General features: G+C 52.3%; 1 protein-coding gene across 2 annotated transcripts in view; it reads right to left on the bottom strand.

Annotated features, from left to right (window-relative positions):
- Nucleotides 1-13455, bottom strand: part of RSPO4 (R-spondin 4) — a 42866-nt gene extending 29411 nt beyond the window's left edge. The window contains exon 1 of one of the 2 annotated variants that reach the window (XM_085003485.1): nt 13225-13455. In XM_085003485.1, the coding sequence (XP_084859611.1) occupies nt 13225-13303 (79 nt within the window). In that variant the 5' untranslated portion in view covers nt 13304-13455. The remainder of the gene's footprint in view (nt 1-13224) is intronic. The other variant, XM_003134364.5, reaches the window with a different exon arrangement.
- Nucleotides 13456-13656: the final 201 nt, after the last annotated feature.

The following is a 13656-nucleotide window of genomic DNA, read 5'->3' as shown; positions in this document are numbered from 1 at the left end:
GTGGGCACTGCGGGGTGCAGGCCGCCGAGTGTCTGCCATCTTCAGAGCGCCCTCTGGGCTGAGCAGAATGGACAGCTGGGGGAGCTGGGAACTCAGGGCCAAGGCCTGCAGTTCCTCAGGGCGTCTGGACCAGCAGACAGAAAAGTCTTGTTCGTGGGCTCTTATGAGAATTAAAAGGTATGTGGCCTGGTCTGGGGTGCGGCATGTAACTGGTGTTAGCAGGTCTCAGCGACCCAAAGGGACCTGATCACTCACTCCCATGACTGTGTCTACCCCACAGCCTCCTCCGGAGATGCCTGAGTGACTTCTGCTCCTCCTTGTCACTGGTTTGGGTGACCTACTGTGACCTCTTGACTGTCACAGGCCACCAGGACACGGTACTCATTTGAGATGCCTCTTTTTTTTCCCCCCTTTTTTTGGCTGTCCTGTGGCATATGGAATTCCCAGGCCAGGGATCAGATCTGAGCTACGCTGCAGCCCAGGATCCTTAACCCACTGGGCCAGGCTGGGGATCAAACCTATATCCAAGTGCCCCAGAGAAGCCGCCAATTCCACTGCGCCACTGTGGCAACTCCTCCTCTGCTTGTTTTAAGCCACCTTGCTGTTCAGTTGCTCTCTACACCTGCTGCACACTTGAGGCCCTGAAGCTGGGGTGGAACCCAAGGCCCTGTCTGGATGGTTCCCTAAGTCACTCTGGAAGGTGAGACTAGGTGGTGAGTCACAGTGATACCTGCCCAGGTCAGGACCCCAGACCAACTGCCCAACCCCAGGAAATGGGAGATGGGAGACAGTGCTGGGCAGACAGGGGTCCAGGTCACTTATACTTGGGTTTGAATCCCAGCTCTGTCACCTTGACCCTGGGACATCTCTTTCACCTCTCCGAGCCTCAGCATCTCAGCCACAAAATAAGAACATGCTATCAAAGAGTCACCTGGAGAATAAACGGAGATAATAACCCGCAGAGCACTGAGCCACGTGCCTGGCTCATACGCTAAGGACTCAGAAATGGGAACCAAATTTATCCTCATGCTCTGCCCTGGGTTCAGCTCACCAACTCCTGGCACAGTGAAAAAGAGCCCTGGCTTTGGATCCCCAGCCGGGCTTCCGAACCAGACTCTATGGGGGCTGTGGAAACCCGGACAAGTGGCTTCACCCATCTGGAACGTACTTTCCTCTTCTGTAAAAAGGGTCCTACCTCCTAAGGTTGTGGGTAATACACACAAATCACCTGGCACATAGTAGGTGCTCAAGAAATGGGATGATGCCAGGAGGGAGAAGCTGAATGGAAGAAAGGGACACAGGCACAGTGTGTGGTGGGGCTCTACCCTGGAAACCTCTTGTGGTCCTGGAGCACCATCTCCACTACCCCAGAACCCAGGCAGTCAGGGGGACCTAAGCTTGCAGGGCCTGGAAATGCAACACCCACTGTTTATGGGTCTCTGTTTCCTCATCTGCAAAATGGGAACCATTATCCTTCTTGCCCATCGTCTAAAACCAGGATTAAAGGCTGGAATCAAGATGAGCAGCCACAGCCAGAGATGCTGGTCTCTGTGAGCTCCTGCAGATCCTCTGAGGGGACCAGGTCTGCAGGTGGGCAGAACCAGGCTGATGCTGGCTGAGCGTGTGCAGCAGGCAGGACCCTGTGCTACCAAGTCCTCGTGTTAAATCACTGCAAACCCATCACAGTCCTGCACAGCTGGGCCACACTTACCCCATTTTTATGGATGAGAACACTGAGGTTCAGAGAGGTGAAGTGGTTGACCCAGGAACTCACAGGAGGGAGTCAGGTGGGATGCAAACCAGAGCCCTGGCTCCTAACTGCTGGGAGCTGCGCCTGCCTGGTGGCCTGTTGGTCGCTCCCTGCTGACTCATACCCACTGGCTCTCCAAAAGCAGAGAAGTGCCATTGAAAGTCATACGCCTCTTGGGCCTGAGCCTCACCAGAGGGGGCCCCAAGCTGTTTTTGGGGACAAATAGGAGGAGGAGAGAGAGGGCTGCAGGAACAACTCAGTGGTCTTAAATCTGAAACTGTCTGCACTGCAGAAGGAGCCCGTAACCTCATCCCCAGACCTTCAGTAAAGTCTGCATCACCCACAAATGTCCTGAGTACCTGGTTTCTTTTCTTTCTCATTTACCAGGGAGACGGCTGGAGGGACAGCTATTGATCTAAGAGAACAAGATGATCAATGAACTGAAGGCCAAAGCAGCCCTGGGAGAATGTAAACCATTGGTGAGGAAGCTCAGCTCGTGGGGAGGACGTCAACGCAGCTTCTCCAGGGACAGGGTTTTCTGGCTGACACCTCTCCTACTTACTCTGTTGGGCCTGTCACCTTCCTCAGTCTGTGGCCCTCCAAGGACAGGGTTCAGCTGACAGCAAGTGTTCAACAGGTATGTGCTGGCTGAAATGCAGTGACCTGAGGAACATCCAGGAATGAAGGTGGACAGAGAAGCAACGCCCCATCTGAGAGTTTCAGGAGTGACCTGGGGAAGGGCTGGAGACTGCTGCATCAGGACTGTCCACACTCATCAAGGAAAAATTGCTAGTGGGAAAGGTGGTGGCCCAAAGGAGAGAAAATCATGTGCTCACACCATTGTCATGAGACTTTTTTTTTTTTTTTTTTAGGGCCGCACCTGCAGCATATGGAGGTTCCCAGGCTAGGGGTCGCATCTGAGCTATAGCTGCCAGCCCACACCACAGCCACAGCCACACCAGATCTGAGCCGTATCTGCGACCTACTCCACAGCTCAAGGCAACACCGAATCCTTAATCCACTGAGCGAGGCCAGGGATTGAAACCGCATCTACATGGATAATAGTCAGGTTCATTACTCCCCTCATGAGAGCTCCTTACCAGGACTTTTTGTAAGATCAAAAAGCTCAGACCATAAGGCGGAAGAACTCCCCGCCTACTTCCTATCAAAAAAACCTCCAAGGCATTGACTACATGAACAGCCTCATTAGTAACAATTTCAATTTTCCAAGGACAATGTTAGCAGCTGGGAATCAGGCTGAAGAAAGATCTCTTCCATGTCAAAATCAACAAAATCAACAGGGAATTAATATGTAGGTAAAACGAGGACGTCCTATAAACTAATAAGAAAAATTCAGGAAACCCAATTGAAAAAGTTGGCAAATAAAAACATAATAACATTTTTTAATTAAAAACAAAAGCAAAATTAAGATTTAAAATGAAAAAATTGAATAAAATAATTAAAATTAATAAAAAATTTTAACTAAGACGGCATTTTAAAACTAAATTAAATAAAATAAAAACAGAAAAATAAAATGCAAGAATAAAATTAAAAAATACATCTGTAAAGTAAATTTAAATAAATGACATTAAAGTTAATAAAAACGAAAACTTTAAAATGTTCAAATAAAATAAAAATGAAAAATTTGATAATAAGCAAAATAAATTTTAAGAGTGAAATAAAAAACTGGCAATTTACAACTATTTCAAAAACAAAGAAAGGAATTCCTGTTGTGTCTTAAGTGGGTTAAGGACCTGACAGTCTGTCCCTGTGAGGATGTGGGTTCAATCCCTGGCCTCCCTCAGTGGGTTAAGGATCCAGCATTGCTGTTTGCCTTAAGCTGTGGTGTAGGTTGTATACTCGCCTTAGATCTGGTGTTGCCCCAGCTGCAGCTGCCGTTCGACCCCTCGCCCAGGAACTTCCATGTGCTGCAGGTGCAGCCGTAAAAAGGAAAGAAAAAAAAAAAAAAAGAGGAAAAACAAGAACATTATCAGTGCGACTGACGCTGATAATGTGCTATGAATTAAGTCTGATTGACTCAAAGGCCTACCAGAAGCCGGGCAGGAGGGGAGGAGGAAGGAAAAGCATGTCTGCAAAGCAGCATCTGACCGGGTTTTTCCATCCTGCCGTAGGCAGAGGGCAGGACGTCAGGCTCCTCCATGGCCTCATCCACAGTCATCACATCATTTATACAGCACCACACACACACACAAACACACCCTTCCATCTTCGCTGCTGTCCTCTGAGGTCCCCTTTCCTAGAGGAGTGAACAGAGGCTCAGAGAGCATGAGTCACTGGACCATAGACACCCAGCACTTAGGACCCAACCCTCTGAACCTGGGATCCCCCCAAAATAACTTTCTTTCGGAGACTTAGGTCTACTGATGACTTTCAAAACACTGGCAGAGGCATGTCTGACATCAGGTTCCAACCTTCCCATGACGCAAGACTGTTGTCACCACTTATTAGCACCCGCCATCTCCAAGGGGGGTTACACGCATAATTCTGGTCTTCAGGACAACCCAGTGCTACAGATGCAGTGATCACCCTCGTAGTACTGACAACATGGAGATTCAGGAGTGAACTATTTTCGCCCCAGCACAGCAGCAGCAGAGCTGGGGGCTGAGCTCAGGCCCAGATCCCACATTCCCTGCCCGGCACTAGACCCCCTTCATCCTCACTAACTGGGTGCTCACTTGGTGCTAGGGATGCATTTCATGCCTCATTTTTGCAAAGGAGCCAGCAGAGGCGCAGAGAAAGAGGTGACCTGCCCAAGATCACTCAGCTGGTGAGCGGTAGGGCCCGTGGCCTTCGTGACAGTCTGCTGGCCTCCCACTGTTCATCTGGGACTCGCTAGAGACAGCTGCTTGCCAACACCAGAGCAGGCTGCAGAAGGGCAGTTGTGACATTCCTTTCTGGGTGGCTCCACCCCTGCGGATGTGGGCACTGCTGTCAGGCTGCAGGGAAAGTGGAGGCTTCTGGCAAAAGGGAGTGGCTTCCTTATGTGGTCTGGGTCGCCTGGGCTTGGGAATGCCTTTCTTTTGAGCTGGTGAAACAGAACCCCCCAACCTGCGATGGTGGCACAGAGGAGCTCCCACCACGGGACACAGAGCAGGGGCCCTAGGAATCCTGTGGCGTTACAAGAAATCATGCTTAGGGAAGGCGGTGGTGGCCTCGCCTGAGGCAGCAGTGCCCCAGATGAGCTTCATCCATGCGATGGGAACCAGATCATTCCCTCCAGGACCTGGAGGAATCCCCAGGGGTGGGGTCAAGGGTGTGTGTGTCCTGGGTGGTGCAGACTGCTGCGCGAGGCTAAGAACGGAGGCTCTGGCCACGGAGACCTGGAGGCACATTCCCCACCCTGGCTGTGTGCCCTTGGCAAGTCGACTGCTTTCTGAGCTTGGAGGGGCTCTGTAGAATAATAGGATCCAATCACCCCATGCACTATCATCTGGATGAATCGGGAGAAGGCTGGGCAGGGCGGCTATGCACCCAACCTTTGGAATGGATTGTCTGGGTTTAAGTCTCGGCTTTGCCAAACTTACTTGCCAAGCAACTGGACTGAAACATACGAAATCGCTAATATTTGGCTGTTTTCGACCTACAAAAATGACTCTTTCATATATTTCAACTAACCCCCCTCTCTCTCTTAATTCAGTTCTCTCCGTAAAATGTGGCTAATAACAACCCCTTCACAGATTGCTGTGAGGATTAAATAAGGCTGGGAAGCAACTGAGCTCAGAAGTCGGAGCTGGGGCTTTGGGACCAGGAAGATTTGAACGTGGCCGTGTGACCTTGGGAAAGTCACTTAACCCCTCTGAGCCTGGTTTTCCGTTATTAATAGGGATAATAATAGTACCCACATCACAGGTTTATTAGGGGAATTTAGTCAGTTCACATGTACCATGCGAGGGCCTGACATTGTTAAATAAAATAAAACAACCCAGGTAACATCTGGCAGAGAATAAATGCTTAACTATAAAACCAAATCACAAAGTGACTTTTCTAAACCTTTGATGCTGATGAAAAATCATTATTTTTAAAGAAACAAATGAATGTTTTAAGGAACATAGATGCGTGTGGATATGTACACGAGGGCTGTGTTCCTGGGTGTCCACAGAGCCTGGGGCCGCCCTGTGTCCTGACAGCGTCCACTGCCTGGGGCTCTGAGGGAAGGACGGGCCCCATGGCCTTGGGGGTCTGTGTGCCGCCCAGGCCTCCACCAGGGCCCGCTCAGGGAGCCGCAAGGCCAAGCTCACAGACCCCCGTGTGGCACTCAGATAATTCGAGAGGACCTTACAAGGCTCCTGGACCCCAGGCTGGCCTCTGGTTATGCAGAAACCTCTGCAGACAATCTTCACGCTATGAAAGCCCTCTGGGTTCCAGCCTCTCATCTAACGGGCATTCTAAGCCTGGGAGAAAGGCGAAGCAGACCGAGCATGCCCCAGTCATGTGGGGGAAACTGAGGCTCTGAAACGATCTAGGTTTTAGGCTCTGGAGCAAACTGGCTTCTTCTGCCTTTCAGAGCCACCCTCACCCCCTCCACCCCTCCTGCATCCTCACCTCCACCACCCCCAGGTGGGCCAGCTTACATGAGATACTTCCTCGCTGGAGATTCCGTGTTTACTTATTTACTTAGCCTTTTTAGAGCCGTTATCTGTGGCATATGGAGGTTCCCAGGCTAGGGGTCCAACTGGAGCTGCAGCCGCCGGCCTAGACCACAGCCACAGCAACCCCAGATCTGAGCCGTATCTGCGACCTACACGGCAGCTCACAGCAATGCCAGATCTTTTAATCCATGGAGCAAAGCCAGGGATCAAACCCGAATCCTCATGGATACTAGTCAGATTCTCAACCCGCTGAGCCACAACAGGAACTCCGAGGCTCCATTTTTATAAGCGTGGGTTGTAAAGGTCTCAACTAGCCTTTTCAGCCCTAACGGTCCAATTATTCTACAAGCCTTCTCCGGAATGCCAGAGGGAAAATGAAGGTTGAACTGCTCTGCAAACTGTAAAGTACTATGTAAATGGGAGGGTGGTTAATGGCAGCATCAGACGGATTTTTCTGGAGCAGTTTATAGTAGGCAGGATTCGCTCCTGTGGTTCTGGAATCAGGAACATTTGCTTTGTGACCTTGGGCCTGCCAGTTTTCCTCTCTGAACCAGGCTGCCTCTTCTGTAAAGGAAGAGGGGGCACCTCACATGGCTGAGGGGGGCGGGGGGCGATGCAAAAGGAATAGGCAATGTCTGGTGCTCACCTGCTGCACCCCGGCTGCTCAGGGGTGCCTGAGGCAGAAGGATATTTAGGGCCCTGAGGGGTCCTTCCATTTCCAGGGATGAAAATACACCCTGGGGGAAAAAAGAAGAAGAAGGGGAAAAAAAAAAAAAAAAAAAAAGCCTTGGGAAAGACATGGCCACCAGATTCAGGGCCATTAAAAATAAGCAAAACTGGAGTTCCTGTCATGGCGCAGTGGAAACGAATCCAACTAGGAACCATAAGGTTGCAGGTTCGATCCCTGGCCTTGCTCAGTGGGTTAAAGATCCGGCGTTGCTGTGAGCTGTGGTGTAGGTCACAGACACGGCTCGGATCTGGCATTGCTGTGGCTGTGGCTGTGGCCGGCAGCTGTAATTCCAATTGGACCCCTAGCCGCCGCAGGTATGGCCCTAAAAAAAAAAAAAAAAAAAAAGAAAAAGAAAGAAAAGAAAAAGAAAAGAAAGAAAGAAAGAAGCAAAATGTGTCGAGGGTGATTACTACTTATAAAGGCAGTTGGGTGTCCTGTTTGGAGCTCCAGAGCCAGATTCTCCGGGTTCACAAATTACATTTTTACATCAGTATGCACCTGGTACACAGAGCACGCACACACTTATTCACACACACTCTCACACTTTCCCACATCCATGGGCACACACATCTACCCTTGTGTGTACAAGAAGCACCCACACACAGAAGCACCCACTCATACATTCACATACATGTATAAGTCAAAACACATTTCTCAAAATAATAATTAATTTTTTTTTGGCCATGCCCCCAGCATGTAGAAGTTCCTGGGCCGGGGATAGAATCCACACCACAGCAGTGACCTGAGCCACTGCAGTGACAACACAGACCCTTTAACACGCTGCACCACAAAAGAACTCCTCAGAATGATAATCTTGCGATGCACTCTGGTATTTTCTAAAAACGAGGTTGGCAAACTACAGCCCATGGGCTAAATCTGGGCTATAGCCTCTTTTGGTATGGCCTGTGAGCTAGGAATGGTTTAATATTTTTAAAGGCTTATAAAGGAAAAAAACAAGGAAGAGCATGTGACAGATCATATGTGGCCCACAAAGCCTAAAATACTATTTAGCCCTTAAAAAAAAGTTTGCCGAGCCCACTCTATTTTATTCTATTCTGTACTGTACTGTTTTGTTCTATTTTACTCCATTTTAGCATGCAAAATGCTAGCTGTGGAGCTCCTGCTGTGGCACAATGGGATGGGCACAGTCTCTGGCGCGATGGGACACAGGTTCAATCCCCAGCCAAGCACAGTGGGTTAAGGATCCAGGGTGGCTGCATCTGTGGCTTAGATCACAACTGCAGTTCAGATCTGATCCCTGTCCTGAGAATTCCATGTGCCGTGGGGTGACCAAAAAAATAAAATAAAAGTAAAAATAATTTTTTTTAAAAAAGTATCTAACGCCCCTCCCCCAAAAAAACCCCTAATGCTAGCTGTACTTAATAAACTTATTTCCCTGATCTGCTGCTGGGTTGCAAACCTCAGTTTGAAAAAGTCTGAATCAATGTGAACTTCAGTTTTTTCACTAGATGGAAGGATGGAGAGATGGATGAAGACGTGGTGGCCTGACAAACAGACAAGAGGAGGCAGGAGAACAAAACAAGGTCCCCCTCTCCTGTGACACCTCAGCCAAACAACGTCCCATCTGTGAGTCTCAGATTCCTCAGCTGAGACGAGGACAGCCGCCAACCAGCCACCCTAGGCTTCGCTGAGGAGCCGTGGGACCCCGTCTATGTCATTTTTTTCTGATGGATCCATCCCTGACATCTCTAGGAGAACGGGTGGTGGAGCCCATCTCTGTTGTCCTTGTCCACACCTAGTTTGGGGCCTGGCCCACAGGAGGGGTTTCCATAAATATTTCTTGGTGGCAATGGTGACAGGCCAAGTGGCATCTGAGACCCTCCATGACTAGATTCTGGTCCTGTCTGCAATGGGACCTCCACTTCCCCTGCCACATGGCCCCTCTGGCCCTTCCCACCCAGCCAGACCCTCCCTCCTCCTGCCGGAGTCCCCAGCCCCTACCCTGCTGCCCCCACTGCCTGGCAAATCCCTAAGGTCTGCCCCTCTGATGAGGCTCCTCTTAGATGCCTCTTCCTTGCAGTCCTTGGCACATCTCTGGCAGGATTCATTTCCATTTCTCTGCACAGGCTTTGGCGTCTCCAAAATTCTGGGTCCGCATCCCAGCTCGACTGTTGGCAGTTCCCAGGCAGCTCCCCGCCCCTTGCTGCGCCTCAGCCCCCTTGTCTGGGAAACAGGTGTAACACACACAGCACCACAGCCAGACTTGGAAACCTACAGGCACAGCTCCCAGCCCGTGGCTGGCTCTGAGTGGCCTCAAGGTGGCGGTTGGGCAGGGGTGGGGTGGTCTCCATCCACGGAGAGGGAGGTGGGACACACCTTGTTCCGAGCCCAGCCACGGCCCTGACCTGGGGACCAGAAACCCGGATCCCCCCAGTCGCTGCCCCCACCTCGGGTGCTTGTTTGCCAAGTCTCAGTGGCTCTGTCTGTGTGCAGGGGACAGTGCTGCCTGCTGGGCCATCCGCATGGGCCGTTTCCGTTTACGGAGAATTATTATACTGATGCCGCCGGACAAGCTTAGGTGGGCAAAGAAAGTCCTTTTACAGACAAAGAAAGAGGCCCGTGGAGGGGAGAAGTGCTGGGGTGAGATTCAAACCCAGGAGACAACCTCCCCCCACCCCTCCCGCTGCCCCGCTGGCCCAGGGAGCATCCCACTCTGCTATAAAAGGGGAGGGGGAAGTAGTTGACTCCTTATGAAGCACCTACTGTATGCCTTCTGACACTGTCCCTCTGGAATTGTGGTGAATTTGTCCCAAAGAGGAAGTTACAATTGTTCCCATTTCACAGATGTGGAACCCTGGATCAGATGCCTGTGGCCCAGGCAGGAGGTCCCTGAATTCCAGAGCTCCTCCCTCTGCCCTTTGCTGCCTCAGGTCTAGAAGGATCTAAAGGCGCTAAGTGAATGTGGGGGACAGTTGCTGCCACCAAGCCCCCTCCCCAGCAGGCCTTGGATGCCGAGGGAAGTCCGTCACGACCTGTCTCCCCCTTGTTGCCTGCACGAAGCTCCATACGGAGATGGGGGTCCAGACCTCACCCTGCCCGCCTGCCCCACTGCCAGGACACCCCAGGATGTTTCAAGAGAAACATTGCCATCTGGTTCTGATTCATTTACACTTAATTAATCAACATGTTGTTTTGTAAGAGACACTTGAGATCCAAGAACCTTTCTCGAGGCTTTCCTTTCCGTCCTTCGGGTCTCAGAAAGAGAAAAATTAGGTTTCATCGAAAAACAATTACCCTGGAGCTTGAGGAAGCCTGCATCTTTGGGAGCTGGTCCCTGAGGGTGACATCTCAGCTGGGGCGGCTGCTGGGCCCAACGAGTGTTCCCTCTGACCTTAGAGAGCAGGCTGGGGCCAAGGACTGGGGCGTGGAAGGGAGGTGAGAGCGAGGAGGTGAGAGAAGGGCAGCCCTCCACATCGGCAGCTCCTCAAGGACAAGCCTCAGGCCTCGACGATCCCAAAGTTCCAGCCCGGAGCCTGACACAGTGCCCGCCCTGCAACACTTGTTGAATGAACAAGGGGTGGGGGGAGGGACTGAGGAAAGACGGGAAGGGAGGGAGGAAAAAGAAAAGGAAAGAATTAAAAAAAAAAAGAGAAAAGAAAAGAGAAAAAAGGGAAGGGAAAAGAAGGAAGGAAAGAAGAGGCCCCGCCAATACCCAGGTGCCTTCCAGAAACATTCTCCTGCAAAGTTAGACCAGAACGTCAAAGCTGGTAAGACGCTCAGGGATCTCCTGTGGAATTTTCCAAGCAACCGTCTTATGAATAAATGGTCTCTAATCTGTAACTGGTTTGGGAAAGGGGCTCCTCTATCCCCAGGCCCCTCACCACGAATGTGCTGATAAGTCCCGCAGTCGAGAAATCTGCTCAAACCAGCATCTCCCAAGTCTGTTTGGCCAGGACTTCCAGGACCACTTTGAAGAATATGCTGCAGGAAGGCTTTTGTGACCCCCACCTCCACCCCAGCCCCAGAAGCAAGAGATCAGCTACTGTGGGGACAGGCATCACCCGTCCCCTGACCCTCAGTGGCAGTGGTAGGCACAGCCATGCCTGACCGAACTGAGCAAGTGGAGAGGGATTGGAAATGTTCTTTTCCTTTATTGTGTGTGTGTGTGTGTGTGTGTGTGTGTGTGTGTGTGTGTGTGTGTGTGTGTGTGTGTGTGTGTGTGTCTTTCAGAGAAGCATCTTAAAGACCTTCTAAAGCAGCTCCACTCCACATGGGGAAACTGAGGCTCCGAGAAAGGAAAACCAACCCAGCTCAGGAGACAGCTTCTCAGCGTCATTTCAGACGGACTGGGGTTCAAGTCTGCTTTGCTACCAAACTGTGGTGCAACCTCAGGCAAATCAGTTTCTCTCTCTAAATCTCAGTTTCTCGTCTAAAAAACAAGCATCCCCCCCCCACCCCGTCCCGCTAGGCTGTTAGGAGTAGTCAAGGACACAATGGACAGGGAAGGAGAGTGACTAATGCACTTGGCTATTCATTTAAAATACACACTAACTCCTTCTGTCTTACCCACAACCCTGCGAGTTGGATACTCCAGATTATTATTCTGATTTTAAAGAGGAGTCGCTGAGGAGACAGGTTTTTTGTTTGTTTTTCGCTTTTTGCTCTTTTCGAGAACTGAGTAAGAGGATCTTAGAGAGCTTCTACAAGACCTTCGGTGGGTAAACTGAGGCTCAGAGAAGCAAAGTGACTTCCCCAAGGCCCTCAGCGGCCTTCCCCAACCGGGGAAGCAGGGACTTGAAGTCGGCAGGTTGACTCCAGAACCCAGGGGCTTGACCACTATACCAGAGCCATTCCCAGAGCAATTGTCCCAGGAGGTCTCACCCTCCCCCAGCTCCTATGAAGCCCACCCACCTCTCCCCTCTGTGGGTCCCTCTGTCCAGTCACACCTGGGGTTGGAGTCTTTGAGGCCACAGCCTCCTTGTGCCATGGAACCCCACCCCCAGCTCTCCCACAGCCCATCTCTGTGTCCTGTTTCACTCCAGGAGTGACTGTGTCTATTTAGGGCTTTTCATTCAAATGGACCAGAAACCCCCAGAGGGCAGACTCTCATTCGCTCTCCCTTGTAGTCTTGCTCAGACCTAACACCAGAGCTGGAAAGAAAGAAGAGCCTGTGTCTTCTACTCTGCTGCCGGACAACTCAGCAAAGCCCCTTAGCCTGCCTGAGCCTTGGCACCTGGCGTTTAGAATGGGATAACCCCTATGTCACACGGATAGAGTGGAGATGCCTTCCGTGCCTGGAAAATCCTGAGTACGGTGGCTGGCATTTGGCTGTTACTTCTCAGACTTAAGGCCAAAGGGCTGCTGGCTCAGGTGGCAGACTTGCCTGCTCACCTCAGTCCCACAGGCTCTGCCAACCCTGGCTCTGCACAGACAGCCTCAGACCCACCCCTTGAGGACGTTCTGACTCTGGCAGGGAGCGCTCATGGCACAGGACCCCGAGGTGAGAATGCAAGGGGCCCCTGGCTTTGTGATCCAGGTACATTTAGAATCTGAACTTTGGTTTGTCCTCCCAGGGGCCCCAGGAGATCAAGATGGAAACACTGAGGCTCTTGGAGGGGCTGGACATCTTCCAGGTCATCCCAGAATAAATGTCTTCGAACTCGTGTCTCTGAGCTCATGCAGCTCATTTCCTCCCCAGAGGAGTACCCACCAAAATCACTGCCTTCTCGGAGGTGACACGGGGAGTCAGGATCTATAACAGGGCTGAGACAAGGGCATCTGGACTCCAGTCCAGGGCGCTCTATGCCACCTCCTGGTTCAGCATAGATGCTCGGGATGTTTTCTGAGCCACTCATGCTGTCCCCTAGCCCTGTGCCCTCAAGCCTGCCACCTGAAGCTTCTTGTCCCTGCAAGTTACTTTCCTCCCCCCAGCAATGCCGATACAGTGGGCAATGAGAGAGTCTTGCCAGCTCCTTCCCTCCCTGGAGATGCTCTTTGGTCCAGTTTGGCCCTGGGGCCTCAGTCTCCCCGTCTGTAAAATGGGATTGACAGCTATCTGGAAGAGTTACCGGCCCAGGGCGCTGGGCACCAGGCAGATGCCCCAAGGGCCACCCTCCCTCCCCCACGCCATCCCGCTGAGCCTGCCCGGCCACCCTGCCGGCTGCTGCTCTTACCTTGTTTCTTCCTTCGGTTCTGAGGGAGCATGTCCACCGCGTGGGCGACGAGCAGCAACAGGCAGAGTGGCGCACGCATCTGGGCAGCCTGGTCCGGGCGGGCGCACGGGGCTCCCCGTGAGTCCCGACGGCCCAGCGGCGACCCGGTGGCGGCGCGGCGGGCGCGGGGGCTGCTCCGGGCGCGCCGGGCGCATCCGCGGGGCGCGGGGTCGGTCCCGCCGCCAGGGACCCGCCGTCTGTCCGGGGGCGGGCAAGCCGGGTCGAGTGAGGGCGTCGGCGGAGCCTGGACGCGGAGGGCGGGACGAGGCGGCGCGGCGGGGGCGGCGCGTTAACCCGCTCGCGGCCGGTGCGCAGTGGGGGTGGCGGGGGTCGCCCCGCCAGGAGCCAGGAGGTGGCTTCGTTCCCAAGGGCGCGCTCCGGCGTCGTTCTCGC

This window comes from Sus scrofa, chromosome 17, assembly GCF_054392235.1.
Source record: "Sus scrofa isolate SSC_HxYL_T2T_F1_AM1 chromosome 17, Sscrofa_HxYL_maternal_Yorkshire_Landrace_v2.0, whole genome shotgun sequence".
In the NCBI taxonomy this organism is placed as follows: Eukaryota; Metazoa; Chordata; class Mammalia; order Artiodactyla; family Suidae; genus Sus; species Sus scrofa.
The sequence above is the reverse complement of the archived record's forward strand: the minus strand, read 5'-3'. Positions and strand labels throughout refer to the sequence as shown.